General features: G+C 40.9%; 1 protein-coding gene across 4 annotated transcripts; it reads right to left on the minus strand.

The window, feature by feature from the left end:
* Positions 1-800: 800 nt before the first annotated feature.
* On the minus strand, positions 801-17,536 carry cers2a (ceramide synthase 2a). 4 transcript variants are annotated; one of them, XM_036971242.2, is made up of 12 exons: positions 17,361-17,518; positions 17,075-17,212; positions 10,173-10,355; positions 9,788-9,905; positions 9,396-9,514; positions 8,815-8,872; positions 8,617-8,667; positions 8,248-8,340; positions 6,059-6,187; positions 5,653-5,759; positions 5,156-5,309; positions 801-2,699 (listed from the first exon to the last, which is right to left on the minus strand). In XM_036971242.2, exons 3-12 carry the CDS (start codon positions 10,352-10,354, stop codon positions 2,550-2,552), a joined length of 1,161 nt encoding a protein of 386 aa, XP_036827137.2. In that variant the 5' UTR covers position 10,355; positions 17,075-17,212; positions 17,361-17,518; the 3' UTR covers positions 801-2,549. The 4 variants fall into 4 exon arrangements, with proteins under 4 accessions (XP_036827137.2, XP_036827139.2, XP_036827135.2 ...); XM_036971244.2 differs by having other exon boundaries at positions 17,138-17,212; positions 17,361-17,493; XM_036971240.2 differs by lacking the exon at positions 17,075-17,212 and having other exon boundaries at positions 17,361-17,536.
* Between the last annotated feature and the right edge of the window lie 4,914 nt (positions 17,537-22,450).

Consider the following 22,450-nt stretch of genomic DNA (forward strand, 5'->3'; position numbering starts at 1 on the left):
ATGCCAAATTGAGCTCCGTACTGCATCGCTGTGCACCTCTCAAATTTTGAATGATGCGGAGGACAACGTTAGGTCCGCATTAACATGCTTGGTTGACGGTAGAAGGTCCTGTATTAACACAAACTCACTTCCTTGACAACTACCTTCACAACAGCTTTGCACTGCTCCACGAAGCGCAAGAAATATGAATGCCCTATCACTGTAAATTCTTCTTGCGCTTCGCCGAGCAGTGCATAGCTGTTGTGAAGGAAGTTGTAAAGGCAGTGAGTGTGTTTATACAGGAACTCCCGCCCCTCACCTACTGTCAACAAATCATGTCAATGCGGAGCTCTATGGCGCCCTCCACATTGTTACAACATTTGAGAGGCGCACAGCAATGCGTGCCCCTTGAGTCGCCACAATTGCGCCGCACGATCCATACGGCGCCTCAGACAACACTTTTGGACCAAGCATAAATTAGCGCTTAAAGATTGTGTCTTTTACTGCCAACAGACTCTGGGGGAATCTCAATTGCATACTCTTCACATCCCCTCTTTCCCAAAACCCATTGGATGAGAAAGCCAGAGGTCCCTGATCTTTCCTCCAATGGGTTTTGGGGAGGCGAGGAGAGAGGACCAGAGTAGTATGATATTGAGATTCTCCCATTGAGACTGCCACGGTATAATTAGCATGAGGAATGGAACACTGGATGGGAGCATTCAGCCATCTACCACTTAAAAAAATACTTTTCAATGTTTGTACTTTGAACCAGGCAGCACACACAGCGTATTTATAAAGAAATAATCAAAGGAAACAACCACTTAAATCAACAATAACCTTTATCTTATATCTTTGCAACATGACAAAATAAAAACACTGCAGTAGGAGAAAAGCAGTTTTTTGGGAAGGGGGACCATATATGCAACATACAAGATCATTATAGGGAGTGGTCTTTACGTTGAGACGTGAAGAAGTGAATGGGAACAAAGGCCATGTTACAGCACTGTAGGTAGGTCAAGTTGCATGCCAAATGGTACACCATTTCCTGTGTAGTGCACTACCTTAGACCAGGGTCAAGTAGTTGGAGAGTTTGACAAAAGGAAGGTGAAGAAATTCACAAAAAGTGCAAGATGGTAGACAGAAAATGAAAAGGAAAGAGACGTGGTGATTATTATTATTTTTTCAAGTAACAGATAGCTAAGGCACTTGCGAAACTAAAACATGCAAAACATACTTTGGTGTCCCGTTTTATTAAAGCTTCAATAAATTTAATGAATTGAATCAGAAGCGTTAAAAATAAATTGAAAAGGGCTCCTTCGCACTTGTGAACATAATGAAATAAATAGGAAACTAACTGTAGTGTAATTGTAAACCCCAATCATAATCCAATTCACTCAAATAAACCCAGTATGACCTGGACGTTCATCTTTCTTTATATTGGGTCTATGCCGACCCATAAAGTGCATCTTTGGACGAATGGGCAGGAAAAATACTGATTTGAATGAATGAATTCTCCTCCAGTCCGATTGAATTAAGGGTTGGACTGGTTTCGGTAGGTTTCTGGTTGTCTGGATTAGTGTCTGGACCTTTAAAAAAAAAATAAACAAAATAAAATCCGATAACTACATTTTTAAAAAGTATTATTTAAAGCCATGTGATTTCTGCTCCCCAAAAGGCCATTGCATTTGGAGACCGGCATAAACGAAAACAAAATATTCACACAATGCAAACCGAACTCTCCAGATTTTCTTTAGACAGTTAAAACTTAATTAACCATCATATTCTCCCCCCCCGCCAACAACATTTAAACCAAAAACATTAACACTAGCACATTCCAGGTTGAATAGGAATGCCATGGCAATAATTGTAGCGACTGCTCCACTGCAATCCAATAACAAAATGGCAGGTGAAAAGAAAAAACGATACATTTTCCGTTATCACTACTGTATGCTTTAGTGGTCTGACATGGTGACTTGAACACTTTCACAGACCTGTACCAAGCTGTGGTCATTAAGAGAACCTCATCTCTCTTGGCAGTGTCAGGTGGTGGCGCGCTTACTATTTGGGACGGGAGTCAGCGTACAGAGAAGGCAGCGTTTGAACATTTGAACAGTCGAGCAGTACGCCGAGCATTAACCAAGCATGCAAGAAAGGAATGCCCCGTGAACAACAATTCGTAATTGCGCTATCCATAACGCAGGATGGGAAGCCGGGAGTAGGGCTAGGCACCTTATTGAATGATTAGCAATATAAGGACTAGAGGGGGCGGATAGAAATAAAATGGGGAATAACAGTTTGTTGCTAAGGCACAGTTTAACCATGTGTTTGGCTCTATTGCCGTCTTTCCTGTACTCCCCATCCTCTCCCTCCAACTAGTGTGATCTACAGAGCAGTGAAACCCATCCGGCCCATGTAAGGAGTGTGTCCATGTGATCTTTAGCATTATTTGTGTATATATTATTCAGCGGAGTGTGTGTTTGTGGCCTTTCCACCAGCAATTCTGCCTTGCTGTAGCCTCTTGGACTAGGCCACCGTTGCAGACACATCCTCCTTGGTGTCTCTGTAACAAATCAATCCGTTTTGCTGTGGTGGTGGTTGTTGTTAAGCACTGTGTGGCCATTGCCATTCTGTACAAAGCCATTTTTTGTTTTCTCATGGTCTTCTTCCTCCTCGTCTGAATCAGTCTCTTCCCTGTCGCTCCTCTCATCTTCAACGATATCCTGATGGGAGAGAGAGTACATTTAAATGTATAATTTAGCAGACGCTCTTATCCAGAGCGACTTACTAACCAGTGAATTTAAGTTAAGGTCGAGGATCAGACTTTTCTGGACCCCGCTTCCCGGCAACTGGGGATCCCCGGGGTTCTGCACATGTGTGGGATTCTTTACTTTGCGCACACTCTGTTCTACTCATTTGTGTCAAATCGGAGGGCCTGTTGTCCGGACCTCTGGCAGTCTATGGGGGAGCCACAGGGTTCAATTCTCGGGCTGACTCTTTTCTCTGTATATATCAATGATGTCGCTCTTGCTGCTGGTGATTCTCTTGTCCACCTCTATGCATAGTCACTTTACAAATGACCTCGACTAACCTGTACCCCCGCACATTTACTCGGTACCCTCTGTGTATAGCATCGTTATTGTTGACATTTTCTTGTGTTACTTTTTGATTGTATACTTCTATTTTTTAAAATTTAGTTTATTTGGTAAATCTATTTCTTGAACTGCATTGTTGGTTAAGGTAAAGGCTTGTAAGTAAGTATTTCACAGTAAGGTGTATTGTTGTATTTGGCGCATGTAACAAATGAAATCGGATGGCAAGGAATAAGTTAGTGCTAAATATTTCAAACACAAAAAGCACTGTATTTGGGACAAGTCATTCACTAAACCCTAAACCTCAACTAAATCTTATAATGAATGTGGAAATTGAGCAAGTTGAGGTAACTAAACTGCTTGGAGTAACCCTGGATTGTAAACTGTCATGGTCAAAACATATTGATGCAGTAGTAGCTAAGATGGGGAGAAGTCTGTCCATAATAAAAGTTCTGCCTTCTTAACAACACTATCAACAAGGCAGGTCCTACTGGCCCTTGTTTTGTCGCACATGGACTACTGTTCAGTCGTGTGTTCAGGTGAAGATAAAGGTAAAGAAAGATGGATTTAGGAAAATTCCAATTGGCTCAGAACAGGGCAGTACGGCTGGCACTTAAAATGTACACGGAGAGCAAACAATAATATGCATGTCAATCTCTCATGGCTCAAAATGATTGACTTCTTCATTGACTTGTTTTTGTAAGAAGTGTTGACAAGCTGAATGTACTGAGCTGTTTGTTTAAACTAGCACACAGCTCGGACACCCCATGCATTCCCCACGAGACATGCCACCAGAGGTCTCTTCATAACCCCCAGTTCCAGAACAGACTATAGGAAGTGCACAGTACTACATGAAATTCTATTCCACATCAGGTAACTGCAGTAGAATCAGATTTAAAAAACATAAAAATACATCTTGGAACAGCGGGGACTATGAAGAGAGACACAGGTACAGACACATTGTAATATTGTTGCATGGTGGTATTATACATTGTAGATATGTAGTGTTGTAATAAACGTTATAGGATGGACTGTTTTATCTTTTGATTTATGTGCGATGTAAGTGTCTTAATGTGTTTGGACCCCAGGAAGAGTAACTGCTGCCCTGGGGATCCCAAATAAATACACAACCGTGTGCTTATTCCACATGAATTATACTGTAATTTTTATACTGTAATACTTATGTCATGCAATAAAATGCAAATTAATTACTTAAAAATCATACAATGTGATTTTCTGGGTTTTTGTTTTAGATTCCGTCTCTCACAGTTGAAGTGTACCTATGATAAAAATGACAGACCTCTACATGCTTTGTAAGTAGGAAAACCTGCAAAATTGGCAGTGTATCAAATACTTGTTCTCCCCACTGTATCTACAGTACTATATCCATGTGTATGTATAGTGTGTGTGTGTGTGTATGCCAATGTTTGTGTTGCTTCACAGTCCCCGCTGTTCCATAAGGTGTTTTTTAAAATCTAATTTTACTGCTTGCCTCAGTTACTTGAATTGGAATAGAGTTCCATGTAGTCATGGCTCTATGGGGACTGTGAAGAGACCTATTGAGGCATGTCTTGTGGGGTATGCATGGGTGTCCAAGCTGTGTGCCAGTAATTTAGACAGACAGCTCAGTGCATTCAACATGTCAATACCTCTCATAAATACAAGTAGTGATGAAGTCAATCTCTCCTTCACTTTGAGTCAGGAGAGATTGACATGCATATTATTAATATTAGCTCTCTGTGTACATCCAAGGGCCAGTCGTGCTGCGCTGTTCTGAGCCAATTGCAATTTTCCTTTTTTGTGGCACCTGACCACATGACTGAACAGTCAAGGTGTAACAAAACAAGGCAGGTCCTACAGGCCCTAGTTGAAAGTGTTGTTAAGGCTGCAGAGCATCGCTTTATTATAGACAGACTTCTCCCCATCTTAGCTACTCCTGCATCAATATGTTTTGACCATGACAGTTTACAATCCAGGGTTACTCCAAGCAGTTTAGTCATCTCAACTTGCTCAATTTCCACATGATTTATTACAAGATTTAGTTGAGGTTTAGGGTTTAGTGAGTGTTTAGGCTTGTGAATACGTACGTTTCCAGGCAGAAACTTGATGGCCATGCGCAGGATGAGGACAGCCCAGAAGATGTGCAGACACTGCAGCACTAACAACAGCCCGTTGAAGAAGTAGAACCCAAAGAAAGGGGGATAGATGGTCAATGGGTACACCCACGTAGTATGTAGGATCCTGGGGGAAGAAAGACAGATCCAGTCAATAGAGATCTGCATGGGCAAGTCAAAAGCATTTTGACAAAGACTTAAGTAAATCACTAGAATGCATTGCATCCTGTACAATTGATCATTGAAAAAAAATGCCAGAAAATAATACTTTACACTAAAGTTATGGGTGCTTTAGACATACGGAGGCAGTTTCCCCAGACACAGATTCAGCCTACTGCTGGACTACAAGGCAAGCGCAACGGAAAAGCTCAGTTGAAAATGCTTTTTAATCCAGGTTTAGGCATAATGCATGTCCGGGAAACCCTCCCCTAGGATGCAGAGAAGTGTCATCCAAGATCTGAGCATCTTACCAGAAAGGGAGTATGACGAGGCGGGTAAGGATGAACACAGCTGCAAACAGAATGAAGATGTAGTTGCAGGTCTTTCTCCATTCTGCATAGTTGAACATCTTTGCTGACTAAAAGGAACAGCAGAAAGGGAGAGGGGGGGGGGGGGGGTTGAGTTAAGTATTCAGTTGCCGTTTCCTATATTCTCCTCTGGATGGCAGGCTCAACACTATGACCAGTTCTGTGAGAGTAGAGCACCATTTATGACTGACTATAATACAAGTGTAATGGCCTTGACTGTCCATAGAGTAATAACATTCCTCTATACTTATTATGGAATGGGTATTGTTTCTTTAGGTTTGTAATGGTGACATTGTATTGTAGGAGTAATAAGATTGGGTATGTGGGGGGGGGGGGGGGGGGGCTGTACCTCCAGTAGGTAGTCTGAGGCATCGTGCACCAGCATGATCAAAGTCCCGGCACGGATGTAGTTGACCAACCACGAAAAACTGATCAGCAGAATAGTGGCCACATGGTGAACAATCTGCTCCTTAAAATCCTGGAAGAGAGTAAGGGGGAGTTTGTCAGTTACGCAAATGTTGTGTTTACTTTGTGCACTGAACATCAGCTTGAGTCAGTCAATAACAGGAGGGGGGGGGGGGGTAGTTGTTCACTTTAAAATCTTGCTGAAATGTGTTCTAGTTCTGATGGATATGGCATCAGGGACATGACATTCCTCACTCGCATCTTTGATTATTAAGTTTCTTTTGGATGCGTTGTTCTGAATGACAGTTGTTTTAAATTAGAGCTTTAACACCGCTGAATATCAGCAAAACGTTCATAGCTTCAAATGTCTGTAGGGACACCTCTAAGCTACTGTTACAGACGCCTGGTTTCACCACTTATTGATTAATGACGGCGTAAGAGTGTGTGCATACCGATTCATCCGGTACTCACAAATGAGTGACAGGTGTCAGGTTCATTGACCTAGGTTTATTCGATAAAAACTGGTCGCAAAAAAAAAAACGTTGCGACATGTTTCATGGAAACGCCATCTATAGGAGAAGTGTTCTAAAGATCGACAAAATGTTACAGTTCAACGGGTGGATTACCGTTTGGTCTAACTTTCTTTGTGACTAATGATGGAAACTGTGCTTTTCAAATAAATGAGGATTGCCGAATACCTTAAGGTAGGCCTACGCAGGGCAAGTGACATCGCTAAAGCTCCACTCCACATTTAATTCTAAATGCCTACTGTTGTCAACAACAACAACAATTCCAACTACCAAACTCAAGTCAGGACAAGGATTGTCTTTGACTTTCAAGAATGCCTGTATTGCTTCGCCTTGCTTTTCTAGTTGGCCGGAAGCAAGTTCCACCAGCCAATTATTTCAGATCTAAAAAGGAGTGCAAGTTTCACCATGGCAACGGACCGCGTTGGTATGTTGGCACATGATCATTATTTGAATATGGCAAATTGCATTCTAACAATGCTGGCTTTTGCGGGCTACCTGAGACATGAAACAGTTGGGGGAAGGGCATACAGACTGTCGCCAATTTATTAAAGTGCAATTTGCCTAAATTGATCATGGAAACTCTTAAACCACTTCGTTTTTATTCAACCATTTTTTTTTTTGGTGGGGTAGTGACATCATGACATCCAGCTGTTTTTATTGACACAAGAGACGGTTCAATGGAAACGCACCGTAGCAGGCAATTGTAGAATGTATTTTCTATGAAAACTTTTCAAATGTCGACAACAAAAAATCCCTGGACAACTTACTGGAAACATAGCTAATGCGTGCATGTATCCATGTGTACTTTCCCTACTTACAACTGAACTAAAGCGTCACCCTAGCCATAAGCTTGAGGCGGACACGAAAACTAACAAGTCCAATTTGGAGTTCCACAGCATTTCCAGCTAACGTAACGACACAAATGTTCTGCCAACCAAGTCTCTAAAACCATTGTTTTTGGATCAGTCCTATTCATTCCTTGTGTCTGTCAAATCAACCGACAAACAGGACTGGATTTCAGTCTTGTCTGCTGACTGTTTGAAGAGTTGCCACTTTCCATTTGGGCTCACCAGCTGGAAAATAAATATGGCTGGAGAACATGGTCAATCAGTCTCCACTGCGATACCTTTCCACAATATGCCGGTCACACATTAACCCACAAATGCCCGAGACCAGCATCTCAAAACTCAGTACTCGGGAGACCCAAATTGATTTTTTTTTTTTTTTTGCCCTAACACTACATAGACGATTCAAAGCTTAATGACTAGTTGATTATTTGAATCAGCTGTGTAGTGCTAGGGGCAAAAAAACAAAATGTGCACAGAGTTTGAGAAACCACATGAACACCCCTCCCTGCCTGAGACATGCACACAACAGGGAAGAGAAATTGCTTGCAACTGAAACTACAATCATTTTTGTGGTGAACCAAAGGTCATATAATTTAGTTGTGATACCCAAACTGACATCTGCCGAGATGTGGTTAGCTCTGTCGCTTATATCTCTCTCTCTCTCTGGCCTCCGCACAAAGATAAGGTCTATCCAGTTGCCATTCTAATGGTACGCATGTAAAATTGTAATTGTTTCTGAATTTGGCTCCACTTACTTTACGCTTGACATCCGTTGCCACACTGAAGAGCAGCGATATGTAGAATCCCAGCTCGATCATGTAGTACCAGTACTGAGAAGGCAGCAGTGGCTTTAAGAGGGAAGAACAAACATTTGATTTAAAAAATATATATATATATATATATATATATATATATATATATATATATATATATAGATGCAAACATTTGTGACATTTATAAAAAAGGGTGTCTAGAAATGCCAAGCTGTAACCATGTACTGGAAACCTTCATGTTTGGGATTGTCCCGAAATGTGTCAGATGCGGACTTTGTAAAGATTTGTAGACCAACTAAACATTTAAAAACAACTATGATTTAGAGACCGACAGTCTTACAGTGTACATACCAGCGTGGGGAAGCCATTCCACATCTCCTCCATGTCATAGAACCATGGCTTCTGGGGAGAGATTCACATAGGTGAGGATTTCAGTCTCAAACCAAAACACAAAGCACAAAATGGCACAACGCCAGAGCAAAAGGTACAAAAACAGAGGCAAAGCATTGCTAGAGAAAATATATACCGACGCTAAATCACGGTACTCACGTCAATTAGGGCACCCAGGCCAGCAATGAAAGCAAGAAGGTAAAAGGTAAATCTCCAACTGTAAGAGAACGCACAGAAACCCCATATGAACAGAACACAATTTCACACAGCTTACAACAATGTCACATATACATACACACACACACACACACAAAATACAAACGAGGGCTCCTTCAAAGACAAAGTAAAGCATAAGCTACAGCCACCTGTAAACTATAGGTGGTTGTATTTTGAGCAGGTGAATATGAAAATAACAGGCAGATCACAAGAATATTTTACAGAAGGCACACGACACCCAACACGTTGCACAGTAGAAATATGCCCACGTCGGAAATAAAGGGTTGTTTTGACATTCATTAATTACGTGTCGGCAGGTGCAAGTTCCATTCAACCATGTTCACCTGCTCCTATCTGCTGTTGCTAACAGCTCTGCTACGATTCATTTCAGTTCGCAGTACTCTACTTTCTTTGCTTAAGACAATATATTTCAACTATATTCAATACAGAAATGAGTGTAGCCTACATCTCGGATTGTAAAAGCACAAAAGTATTGTGGGTTTCCACTTGGCTGCTGTGGGTACCTGGCTTCCCGGAACTTCTTGATCTGGCTGGGCCGTTCCTGGTTCCTCCGCCGCCGGAACCACCTCTGGACCTGCCGCGCCGAGCAACCTGACTGCTTAGTTAACTCCTCCACTGAACTCTGACAGAGAGAGACAGGGGTTATAAGGCAATATAGCGCTAATGTATCTTTAATTGTATTACTGTCAAATTTTAAAAATGCGATTTTAAATAATGGTTGATTTAATGTAGCAATTGTGCAGGGATTTGACTTAGGAGTTGTGTGAACTACTGAACTGAGTGGTCACTCGGATTTGGTCAATGGAATTGTATGGTAGTTTCCTACGTGGAGGATTAGGAAGGAGTTGACGTTAAAACAACTTTATGTAGCATTATAGCGATGCTGTCCAATTACCTGTGAGGGGAACTTCGATGCATTGCAGAAATAAAATTCCAGTGTGGTGTTGGGAGCAGCTCTGACACGAGGTTTCTCCCTCACTCTAAGTAAAGAGGCAAGTTTAACAGCCACGGTCCTGGATAGTCATAGAGGAGGCAAAGGAGGAGAGGAAATTGTGGTTAGGGACTGTAAATCAGGTCTGGTTGTTGTTGTTGCAGTGAACACAAGTCAACAAGGCTAGATGAACAAGCAAATGAGATTTGAGCAATACAGGTTAAAAAAACAACAACAACAGCAAGCTAATGAAACATAGCGAGGCCACTGCAATGTGAAGAGAGGGAGGTATTGGTTTTGTCCTCAACATTTCGGGACGCACATATCGTCTTGGGCCTGGAGTACTGACCTCTCAAATATCTGTCGTATAATCAGGAAGCATACTGCAATAGGGAAGATGACCCAGAGATCACTTCCTTTAGCGAAGACTAGGCCATCCCGGTCCTTGAGGTCGGCCCAACCCAGGCCCGCAGGGAACCACAGCCGGTCCTGCCAGACCCAGTCACTGAGCTCCCTGAGCCAGGTCAACATTCTGAGAAAAAAGAAAAGGAAAAGAGAGATAAACATGTAAGAAACATTCAGACAAATGGGGTGAAGGCCAAAGCCTTGTACAGTCTGACAGGACATTTCTTTGGTAGATCCCATACCAAAATGAAAATGTAAAAAATTATTCAATTAAAGAAACGCTGCCGCAAATATTTGTACTGTTGCGTTTGAAGTTGCACTATGTAGAAATCGCTCTGCCATTTACTGGTTGCTAAAATTCTTATACTTCGCCTCATTTCAGTTTATGTGACACAATAAGGTAGTATAGAGAATGATTGTACCACTGTGAAATATATTTTTCATAACCAAAAATATTGTTGTTTCAGCTGTTTGAAGCTGGTGTACAAAACTGAAAGTAAAAAAACACAAAAACAAAACTTAAGAACTGGAACTATAGAAGTAGCTCACATAGAACAGATCTACAGCTTCTTAGACTTGCTTTCAAGTAGAATGATTTCACATCTCAATATGAACTTGGCCGGGTTGGCGAAAAAAATGACATATTGCTACTTTAAATTGCAGAGGTTAAATATCATTAGACAATAGGTCAAAGAGGACTACTATTTGCATGTGACTATTTGTGATGCGATTATTATGCCATGTTGATCTTGGTGTGCAGGTGTGTCCATCCAGATTTACATAGCCATGAAAACATGAGCATCAAAAAAACATCCAACAACGCAATGACCTGGTGTGTAAGAACTTCGAACACAAAGAAGAATATATAGATGCTTCAAACACCTACTGCAGGACTTCCTGACATTCCCCAGATGAATCCATTAGCTAGCTGAATTACAAGCTTTGACAGTGCAGAGCAGCTCTTGTGGCAGAGATGCAGGCATTGATACTGGTTGAGTGGGCAACATGCAGTGTAGGCTTAATTACAACACAGGCAATGAGATCTGCTGTGAAAGGCTCTCAGAGCCACTACGACATCACTGCTACTCATTACTGGCAGGTTTTGAATGCGTTTTCTTTAGTCACCTGTGGACGCTAGTTTTGTTAGAGACGGCATGTGAACAAGAAGGCCTGATTCTCAATTTACTGAGGCACCTTTGTATTTTTCACTTACGATGACAGTTCTTGGTACAAAAGGGTTAAAGAGTATTCGCACAGGGAAGCCTCAGTGCCAGCTATACTAGAGATACTCCAAACAAACCAGTCACTGTGTGACAGCACCCCTCTTTGCAGCCCGCAAATAATTAAACAATGTTCAATTTGGTTTAAATAATGAAAAAACAGTGTTGGAGAACAAAGTAAAAGTGCAATATGTGCCATGTAAAAAAGCTAACGTTTAAGTTCCTTGCTCAGAACATGAGAACATACGAAAGCTGGTGGTCCCTTTTAACATGAGTCTTCAATATTCCCAGTTAAGAAGTTTTAGGTTGTAGATATTATAGGAGTATTTATCTCTATACTATTTGTATTTCATATACCTTTGACTATTGGATATTCTTATAGGCACTATAGTATTGCCAGCCTAATCTCGGAAGTGACAATTTCCGAGTTAATATTGCCTGCTAACATGCATTTATTTTAACTAAATATGCAGGTTTAAAAAATAAAAAAAAAAGACTTGTGTATTGATTTTAAGAAAGACATTGATGTTTATGGTTAGGTACATTGGTGCAACGATTGTGCAATTTTTCACGAATGCGCTTTTGTTAAATCGTCACCCGTTTGGCGAAGTAGGCTGTGATTAACAGGCACCACATTGATTATATGCAACGCAGGACAAGCTTGTTAAACTAGTAATATCAAACATGTGTAGTCAACTAGTGATTATGTGAAGACTGATTTTTTTTTTTTTACAAGTTTAATGCTAGCTAGCAACTTACCTTGCCTCCTTGCTGCACTCGCGTAACAGGTGATGCCTGCCACGTAATCTCTAGATAACAAAAAGGCCGTATGCAACATTTGTGCTGCTATTATTTCCAGAGGGGAGACAGTGATATCTTTCAATACCACAAACCTAATTACTAATTTGAAAGTGCATTACAGACAGACGTTCAGCTACTACTTAGAAAAATAGCAGAAAAAAAAACTAAGCGCACACTTCCAACAACTAAAGAAGTTCAAGTCGAGCAGTAAGAAAATTTAAGTGAGACAACTCAAAAGGCGAAATCCATTAACGCCAAGATAATGGAATTCATTGCCCTTGACAGGGTAGCCTAGTGGTTAGTGTTGGACTAGTAACTGGAAGGTTGCAAGTTCAAACCCCCGAGCTGACAAGGTACAATCTGTCGTGCTGCCCCTGAACAGCCAGTTAACCCACTGTTCCTAGGCCGTCATTGAAAATAAGAATGTGTTCTTAACTGACTTGCCTAGTTAAATAAAGGTATATATATAAAAAAATATATATATATTTTTTAAATCGGCAAATTGGTGCCCAAAAAAATACCGATTTCCGATTGTTATGAAAATTTGAAAATCGGCCCTAATTAATCGGTTGACCTCTACTCTCAACCTCCCTTTCTCTGCTGAGCTCGCTCCACCGCACCTGCTGTCTAACTCTGAAAAAAAAAAAAAAAACGTTCTCTGTTGTGGATGATGTTGGCTTTCACTGACTGGTCGAGCCCCGGTACACACTACCAAGTAGGTGCTATTTTTCAGATGTTGCCCTACCAGAGTTAGACAGTATTAATGTTTCGCATATCAACGAGCTATTTGATATTTACGCGTCGCTGCTATTAGCTTCACGACTGACATTTGGATCAGCAACATCAGCCCCATGTGCATGCGAAGTCTGACAGCACATTCGGTCGACGAGGATTTCGTACTGAGGAAAGCCATATTGCTTTCTCAAGAATGTGCTGGTTCTCATACCGCTGCTGCCATTTCAATGGTATTTCAGAAAATGTTTGAAACTTGGAAAATCCCCAAGAACAAAGTACATGCTGTGCTATGTGGTAACATGACAAAGGCTTTGGGAGAATGTGGAGTCGCCAGTTTGCCATGCATGGCACACACGCTGCAACTGGCTGTGAACGAAGGTGTTTTGGCCCAACGCAGCATATCTGACACAGTGGCAACAGGTAGGAAGATGGTAAGTCATTTTAAACACTCACAGCTAGCAGACAGCTAGCAGACAGCTAGCAGACAGCTAGCAGACAGCTAGCAGACAGCTAGCAGACAGCTAGCAGACAGCCGCCTGCAAGCAATACAGGAGCAGCTTGGAGTGAAGACGAAAAGGCTTAAGCAAAACGTTTCCACCAGATGGAACAGCACTTTAAAAAAATAAATAATTGACCACCCCTTTTCTCCACAATTCCGTGGTATCCAGTTGTTAGTAGTTACTATCTTGTCTCATCGCTACAACTCCCGTACAGGCTCGGGAGAGACGAAGGTCGCACTGCGCCCGGCCCGCCACAGGAGTCGCTAGTGCGCGATGAGACAAGAATATCCCTACCGGCCAAACCCTCCCTAACCCGGACGACGCTAGGCCAATTGTGCATCGCCCCATGGACCTCCCGGTCACGGCCGACTGCGACAGAGCCTGGACTCGAACCCAGAGTCTCTGGTGGCACAGCTAGCACTGAGATGCAGTGCCTTAGACCACTGCGCCACCCGGGAGGCCGGAACAGCACTTTTTACATGATGGAGAGCCTGCTGGAACAAAAATTAGTGCTTGAAAACATGAACACAACTGACTCGAGAAATAAACTTATCAACTGCATCTGCAGCAGACGTGATACCCTCTGTCATGGCATTGAAACGCCGGCTCAACAGAACTGCAGACAGGGGTTAAAACTTGTAAAAGTACTCTACTGTAGGTTGTGAACAAGCAGTTTGGTGGCATTCTCTCTGAGCCTCTTTACTGTGTTGCCACCATGCTCGATGCTAGGTACAATGACCACTACTTTGATGCAGACAAGAAACAGGGTTTACGTGAAATGTTACACACAGCTGGATAAGATAAAACAGACACCGTGACTGTGCGCACCGAAGAAGAGGACCCACGACAAAAGAGGTCACGGACGGACAGGGCTGAAACTTCACTGATGAAATCCTGGTTGAGAATGAAATGACTGAACAAATGAACAACGAAACAACAAGTAAGTGAAAGAAATAGGTTTTGTAATGGGGACATGCACTACTGTTCAAAAGTGTGGCGGTTAACTTAGAAAAGTCCTCGTTTTTTGAAACAAAAGCACATTTTTTGTCCATCAAATTGATCAGAAATACACTGTAGACTTGCTGTTAATGTTGTAAATTACTATTGTAGCTGGAAACAGCAGATTTTTTATGAAAAATCAGAGGTTCATTATCAGCAACCATTACTTCTGTGTTCGAATGACACATTACGTTAGCCAATTCAAGTTTATTATTTTAAAAGGCTATTTGATCATTAGAAACTCCTTTTGCAATTATGTTAGCACAGTTGAAAACTGTTGTTCTGATTAAAGAAGCAATAAAACTGGCCTTCTTCAAACTAGTTGAGGCTCTGACTTAGAATACGTGGACAACTACAAATGCCTACGTGTCTGGTTAGATTGTAAACTCTCCTTCCAGACTCACATTAAGCATCTCCAATACAAAATTAAATCTAGAATCGGCTTCCTACATCGCAACAAAGCATCATTCACTCATGCTGCCAAACATACCCTCGTAAAACTGACCATCCTACCGATCCTCGACTTCGGTGATGTCATCTATAAAATAGCCTCCAACAATCTACTCAACAAACTGGATGCAGTCTATCACAGTGCCATCCGTTTTGTCACCAAAGCCCCATACACTACCCACCATTGTGACCTGTACGCTCTCGTTGGTTGGCCCTCGCTTCATACTCATCACCAAACCCACTGGCTCCAGGTCATCTACAAGTCTCTGCTAGGTAAAGCCCCGGCTTATCTCAGCTCACTGGTCGCCATAGCAGCACCCACTCGTAGCACGCACTCCAGCAGGTATATCTCACTGGTCACCCCCAAAGCCAATTCCTCCTTTGGTCGTCTTTCCTTCCAGTTCTCTGCTGCCAATGACTGGAATGAACTGCAAAAATCTCTGAAGCTGGAGACTCATATCTCCCTCACTAGCTTTAAGTACCAGCTGTCAGAGCAGCTCACAGATCACTGCACCTGTACATAGATGGGCTGTTTACAGATGAGCTATCTACCTACCTCATTCCCATTCTGTATTTATTTATCTTGCTCCTTTGCACCCCAGTATCTCTACTTGCACATTCATCTTCTGCACATCTACCATTCCTGTGTTTAATTGCTATATTGTAATTACTTCGCCACCATGGCATATTTATTGCCTTAACTCCCTTATCTTACCTCATTTGCACTCACTGTATATAGACTTTTTGTTTTCTTTGTTCTACTGTATTATTGACTGTATGTTTGTTTATTCCATGTGTAACTCTGTTTTGTTGTATTGTGTGCTTTATGCTTTATCTTGGCCAGGTCGCAGTTGCAAATGAGAACTTGTTCTCAACTAGCCTACCTGGTTAAATAAAGGTGAAATAAAATGTTTTTAAAAAATAATCTGGAGCATCAGCATTTGTGGGTTCGATTACAGGCTCAAAATGGCCAGAAACAAAGCACTTTCTTCTGAAACTCGTCAGTCTATTCTTGTTCTGAGATATTAAGGCTATTCCATGCAAGAAATTGCCAAGAAACTGAAGATCTCGTACAGCACTGTGTACTACTCCCTTTGCAGAACAGCGCAAACTGGCCCTAACCAGAATAGAAAGAGGAGTGGGAGGCCCCAGTGCAGAACTGAGCAAGAGGACAAGTACATTAGAGGGTCTAGTTTGAGAAAGACACCTCACAAGTTCTCAACAGGCAGCTTCATTAAATAATACGCAAAACACCAGTCTCAACTTCAACAGTGAAGAGGCAACTCCGTGATGCTGGCCTTCTTCCTGTTGTATTCAGCGCATGTGACAAATACAATTTGAGTTGGATTTGAAGTTAGTTAGGTAGCCTAGCAAAACAAAAAATAAAAGCATGTACTGTATGACAGTGATTTTACCCACGCACTGCTACTGCTTGTTATAAAGACAGAATTACATTTGTTCACAAAAAAATATTATTTTCACATATTATTGTTATTTAACACGGTAAATCATAAGAATGAGTGGTTTGGGTGGAACGCCCCACAATCACATCCATCTCAACAAGATTTCCGTAAACTTTCTCTGGGGGTGTGGAACTTTTTACGTTTCATCATCAGTAATGTTAGGCTATTTACTCCGAAACCATGAAAGCTCAAACGAAGGACATCCAAAACATTTCTTTAGACGCCTTCTTGTTTCCAATCGGTGTTATTGTGCGATTGTTCATGGTTTTGTTTCAAACCATGACCTTCATATATTCCCGTATTCCTAAACAAACGGCATCACCGTGAGATCAGACAAGATCAACCTACACCTATTCGGGGAAACTTGAATTGATTGGAGTTTCGGTCGTCATTCTGAATAGTTTGTGAAAACGTTCAAATATGTGTGTTGTACAAGCCGATCCAGTTGGACCAGATCTCTGATTTCACTTATTAATTTAGCCTACATCCGCTTTGCTCCGCTTGAGGATGGGTGAATATAGGCACATCTTCCGTGACCACTAGCTATCCAAGGTTGAGTGAATCTGTAAATACTAAACAAGGCGAAGTGATAACATTGCCTGTTTTGAAATGTCAATTGTAAAACTGAAACAAAAACCGGTATCACATCTAATTAAATATAACGGTGGGCAAATTTACCTTCTGATATTACACACAGGTAGGCCTGTTCACCGCGCGTTGTGAAAAAGTGGAAACTCCTACCGTCCCTGGAATATTGAAGAGTTCTGTATGTCCCCTTGTAGAATAATCACTTCTGCTCTATACCGAAGACGCCACCTGAGAGAATCCAGTATGTTGATGAAAATGGACTGCAGTCTGATTTGAATATTATTATCCGGCCTCTCGATCTCCACCAATTCTCTGCATTTTCGAGGGAAATGTAATATTTCCCCTTATAGCACTTACCCCCGTCTGAAAGACTTACTTTTCGTTGGGATGAGGGCCCGCATATAACACAACCAGTAATTTTACTTTTCCGTTTGCTCAGAGCAATATGACAAATGTTTGCCGGGAATAGGCGTCTGTTATCCCGGTTTCTTAGTTGGCCAAACCGAATGGAAGTAGAAGATGGTAGAGTGGGAGGGGATCAAACTGTTAAGTGACGTTTTACGCCGTGTGAAAAGGCTCGGGCGTGTTGGAACCAATGTGTATAAACCCTGTATAATCCCTGGATGACTGTTTTGAAGCTACCCGCAGCCATCTTGGTACTCCTCCTTTGTAAACATTTTTATTTTGGAAGCTATTATAGAAATGCATTTATTAATGTCTACATTCGTTTTTCACACGTTCATTTTATTACAGACATCTTATGCATACTTTTACATTATATGTGAGCTATACATAAAAATAAAAATGAAGATAAAATACATTTAAAATCGTTTAAGGGCCAATCAGCAGTTGGAACAAGAACAAATTGCTTCACTGCCACTGTTTAAGTAAAAAGCTGAGGGATGCGGCTGGAGAAATCTAATCATTCTGAAATTCATAGACAGAGCTATGGATGCAAGGTCTGACCACACATGATGTTACTGTCCCCACTGAAACATTAAATTGAAATACTGTAGAATTCCATTAATTCCTATAGAGAACAGGAATGAATGGAATTCTACAGTACTTCAATTAAATGTTTCAAGGTCATAATTACATGTATTTAAGTATTTGCGTTGTAGTGGGGGCAGTACATTTTTTATTGAACCTTTATTTTACTAAGCAAGTCAATTAATAACAAATTCTTATTTACAATGACAGCCTGCCTACCAAGAGGCAAAAGGCCTCCTGCGGGGACGGGGGATGGGATTCAAAATAAAAATGTAGGACAAAACATTTTTTTTTTTTTTTGCTAAGCTCACATAATATAATTTCAAAGTATGCATTAAGGTGTCTGTGATATAATAAATGTGGCAAAACGAATGTAGACGTTAATACGTTCATTTCTGTAGCTTCCAAAATATGTTTTAGAACATTGGGGGAGTGCCAAGATGGAGGCACGCCAAGATGGACGCACAACGGCTTCAACACAGTGCCCCCCATCAGTCATCTGGGGTTGATATAAGTTATTGGTTGGGATACGTCTGCCAAGCCTTAGCTCAGTGAGTGATGGTGGCTGAAATAGTCCCAGTTCACTGAACTGTGTTAATGTTATCTGCAGATCTGCTGAGAGTCTATGGGGCTGACCTGAAAGAAATCACTATAGAACAAATTGTTGGGGTTAGAGCTAAAATTATTCAAATGTTTAAACAAAATTGTAGCCTATTATCTAGGCTGCATTAGGAGTGATAAAGTTAGTTAGATCCCCGTAGGCCTACTATGTACAGGGTTTTAGCTTAGGATGGGTTATGGATAGGGGGAAAATGTTCAACTTTACTTGACGATACTTCCTTATTTCTCAACTTGGAAGGCATCGGTATCTTATAAACTTCTTTTTTCCCAGTAGCAGGTGGAACCCCAATAACAAGGAAGTATACTAAATTCACTTTTTGTACTGGCTGAGAAATGCTTCCTGCATGTGTGTAGATCTTGTTTGTGTTGTTTGGGTCACACTGTGTGACTAGCTGTTATCTTCTCCTACACGTGACATTGTTGCTTAGAAACGACTAGTTCCAGCAAAGATGTTGGGAAAGGCAAGATGTCTAGCAGCTAAGATGGTGAGGAACCTCCTCACACAGTGCAAAAAGTTGATTTCATATTTGATTTAATATTGTTTTTTTGGAGTTCCACCTGGAACTATAAACAAATGTTTATACGACACCGGTGCATTCCAAATCAAGAATGAAGTATTGCCAGGTAATGGTTGGTTGAAAATAAGTTTACCATGCTTTCATTGGACCAGAACATCGACCTCTAGTACAAACTTTACTGAACAAAAATATAAACGCAACATGTAAAGTGTTGGTACCATGTTCCATGAGTTGAAATAAAAGATCTCCGAAATGTTTCCATATGCACAAAAAACTTAATTCTCTAAAATGTTGTGCACAAATTTGTTTCCACCCGTTAGTGAGCATTTCTCCTTTTCCAATATAATCCATCCACCTGGCAGCATGATCTTTACACAGGTGCACCTTGTACTGGGGACAATAAAAGGCCACTCTAAAATGTGCAGTTTTGTCACACAACACAATGTCACAGATATCTCAAGTTTTGAGGGAGTGTGCAATTGGCATGCTGACTGCAGGAATGACCACCAGAGCTGTTGCGAGTTAATTGAATGTTCATTTCTCTACCATAAGCCACCTCCAACATCATTTTAGAGAATTTGGCAGTACGTCCAACCGGCCTCACAACCGCAGACCGTGTGTATGGCGTTGTGTTGGGGAGCGGTTTGCTGGTGTCAGCATTGCGAGCAGAGTGCCCCCTGGTGGCGGTGGGGTTATGGTATGGGCAGGCATAAGCTACAGACAATGAACACAATTGCATTTTATTGATGGCAATTTGAATGAACAAAAATACTGTGACAAGGTCCCATTGTGAGGCCCATTTTTTAAAAGTTATCTGTGACCAACAGATGCATATCTGTATTCCCAGTCATGTGAAATCCATAGATTAGGGCCTAATGAATGTATATAAAATTACTGATTTCCTCATATGAACTGCAACTCAGTATGATAATTGAAATTGTTGCATGTTGCGTTTATAGTTTTGTTCAATATAGTTTAGCTATAACCCTGGAGGTTCAATATGGATAGGCTAGGTCTAGGGGCAATGGGACTCTCAGTGTTGTGTATACAGGAATCCCCACTCCCCTCGATGTTGAAGGGATAGTTCACACAAATTACAAAATTAAATTGGTTTCTTTAGTAAGCAGTCTATTGACAAGGTATGATGGCGACCTATGCATTGGTTTTGTTGGCCACGGCTTCAAATGCTAACTTCTTATAATTGGTGGCACAAATCTAATGCAAGTCAATGGTGTCTACAGTGCCTTCTGAAAGTATTCATACTTAACTTATTCCACATGTTGTTGTTACAAAGTGGTAGTAAAATTGATTTAATTGTGATGTTTTGTCAACAATCTACACAAAATACTGTCAAAGTCAAATAAAAATTCAAAAGTTTGTAAATAATTCATGAAAAATAAAACACTACGTATATATCATGATTAGATGAGTATTCAACCCCCTGAGTCAATACATGTTAGAATCACCTTCGTCTGCGATTACAGCTGTAAGTCTTCCTGGGGTAAGTCGAAGAGCTTTCCACACCTGGATTGTGCAACATTTGCCCATTATTCTTCTCAAAATTCTTCAAGCTCTGACAAATTGGTTAAGTCAAAACTGTAACTCAGCCACTTAAGAAACATTCACTGTCTTCTTGGACAACTCCGTTGTCGATTTGGCCTTGTGTTTTATGTTATTGTCCTACTGAAAGGTAAATTCATCTCCCAGTGTCTGGTGGAAAGCAGACGTAACCAGCTTTTCCATTCGGTTTCTTTTTTATCCTGAAAACCTCCACAGTCCTGATAGATTATAAGCATTTCCATAACATGATGCAGCCACCACTATGCTTGAAAATATGGAGAGTGGTACTCAGTAATGTGTTGTATTGGATTTGCCTCAAATATAACACTTAGTACTCAGGACAAAAAGTTAATTTCTTTGCCACATTTTTTGCAGTATTACTTTAGTACCTTGTTGTAAACAGGATGCACGTTTTGGAATATTTTTTATTCTGTACAGGCTTCCTTTTCACTCTGTCAATTAGGTTAGTACTGTGGAGTAACTACAATGTTGTTGATCCATCCCCAGTTTTCTCCTATTACAGCCATTAAAAACTCTGTTTCAAAGTCACCATTGGCCTCGTGGTGAAATTCCTGAGCGATTTCCTTCCTCTCCGGCAACGAAGTTAGGAAGGACGCCTGTATCTTTGTAGTGACTGGGTGTGTTGATACACTATCCTAAGTAGAATTAATAACTTCACCATTCTCAAAGGGATTTTCAATGCTGTTTTTTTTACCATCTACCAATACAGTGGGTACCCTTCTTTGTGAGGCATTGGAAAATCTCCTTGGTTTTTGAGGTTGAATCTGCACTTGAAATTGACTGCTCAATGGAGGGCCCTTACAGTTAATTGTATGTGTGGGATACAGAGATGAGGTAGTAATTTAAAAAATCACGTTAAACACTATTATTACACAGAGTGAGTCCATGTAGCTTATTATGTGACTTGTTAAGCACATTTTTACTCCTGAACTTATTTAGGCTTGCCAATACTTGACTCAAAACAGCTTAATTTTTAATTTGTAAACATTTCTAAAAACATCATTCCACTTTGACATTATGGGGGTACTATGTGTAGGCCAGTGAACAAAACAATAATAAATAATAATTTGCACTTTAATACATTTTTAAATTCAGGCTGAAACAAAATGTGGAATATAGCTGGGCGAGTTGCTGCACCATCCAACCTGGCAGAGTGTGAGAGGATCTGCAGAGAAGAATGGGAGAAACTCCCCAAATACAGATGTGCCAAGCTTGTAGCGTCATACCCAAGAAGACTTGATGCTGTAATCGCTGCCAAAGGTGCTTCAACAAAGTACTGAGTAAAGGGTCCGAATACTTATGTAAATGGTATATCTTAAAAAAAAACATTTCTAAAAATCTGTTTTTGCTTTGTCATTGTGATATCGTGTGTAGGTTGCCACCCCCCCACCCCCCCAATTCAATTTAATACATTTTAGAATAAGGCTGTAACATAACAACATTTGGAAAAAGTCAAGGGGTCTGAATACTTTCCGAAGGCACTGTAAAAATGGATTGTGATACTCAATGTTACTACTCAATGTTAGCATCTGAAACCAAAGCATTGGTGTCTGTATACAGGGTAAGGAAAAAAAAAGAAGAAATGTGGGGTTGATTGGTTATGCTTTCATATGACAAGCAGGCTTCAGATATTTACTAACAGTGTAGTTTCCTACAGTAGAGTGAAAGCCAGGAAAAAAAAATATTTTGGGGAATGTATTTAAAAGCCCACTGCTCTCTGTTGCACATCAATGCATATCCACATACGTACACATCC

Source organism: Oncorhynchus mykiss, chromosome 30 (genome assembly GCF_057628025.1).
Source record: "Oncorhynchus mykiss isolate SJ-2025 chromosome 30, ASM5762802v1, whole genome shotgun sequence".
In the NCBI taxonomy this organism is placed as follows: Eukaryota; Metazoa; Chordata; class Actinopteri; order Salmoniformes; family Salmonidae; genus Oncorhynchus; species Oncorhynchus mykiss.

Excerpts from the sequence above, each read along its gene's own strand:
- cers2a (XM_036971240.2), bottom strand. The coding sequence starts at position 10,354 with ATGTTGACCTGGCTCAGGGAGCTCAGTGACTGGGTCTGGCAGGACCGG. Across the intron at positions 8,668-8,814 it reads GCCTGGGTGCCCTAATTGAC|AAGCCATGGTTCTATGACAT; the intron begins GTGAGTACCGTG and ends ATCTCTCCCCAG. Across the intron at positions 5,760-6,058 it reads CCTCAGACTACCTACTGGAG|TCAGCAAAGATGTTCAACTA; the intron begins GTACAGCCCCCC and ends TGTTCCTTTTAG.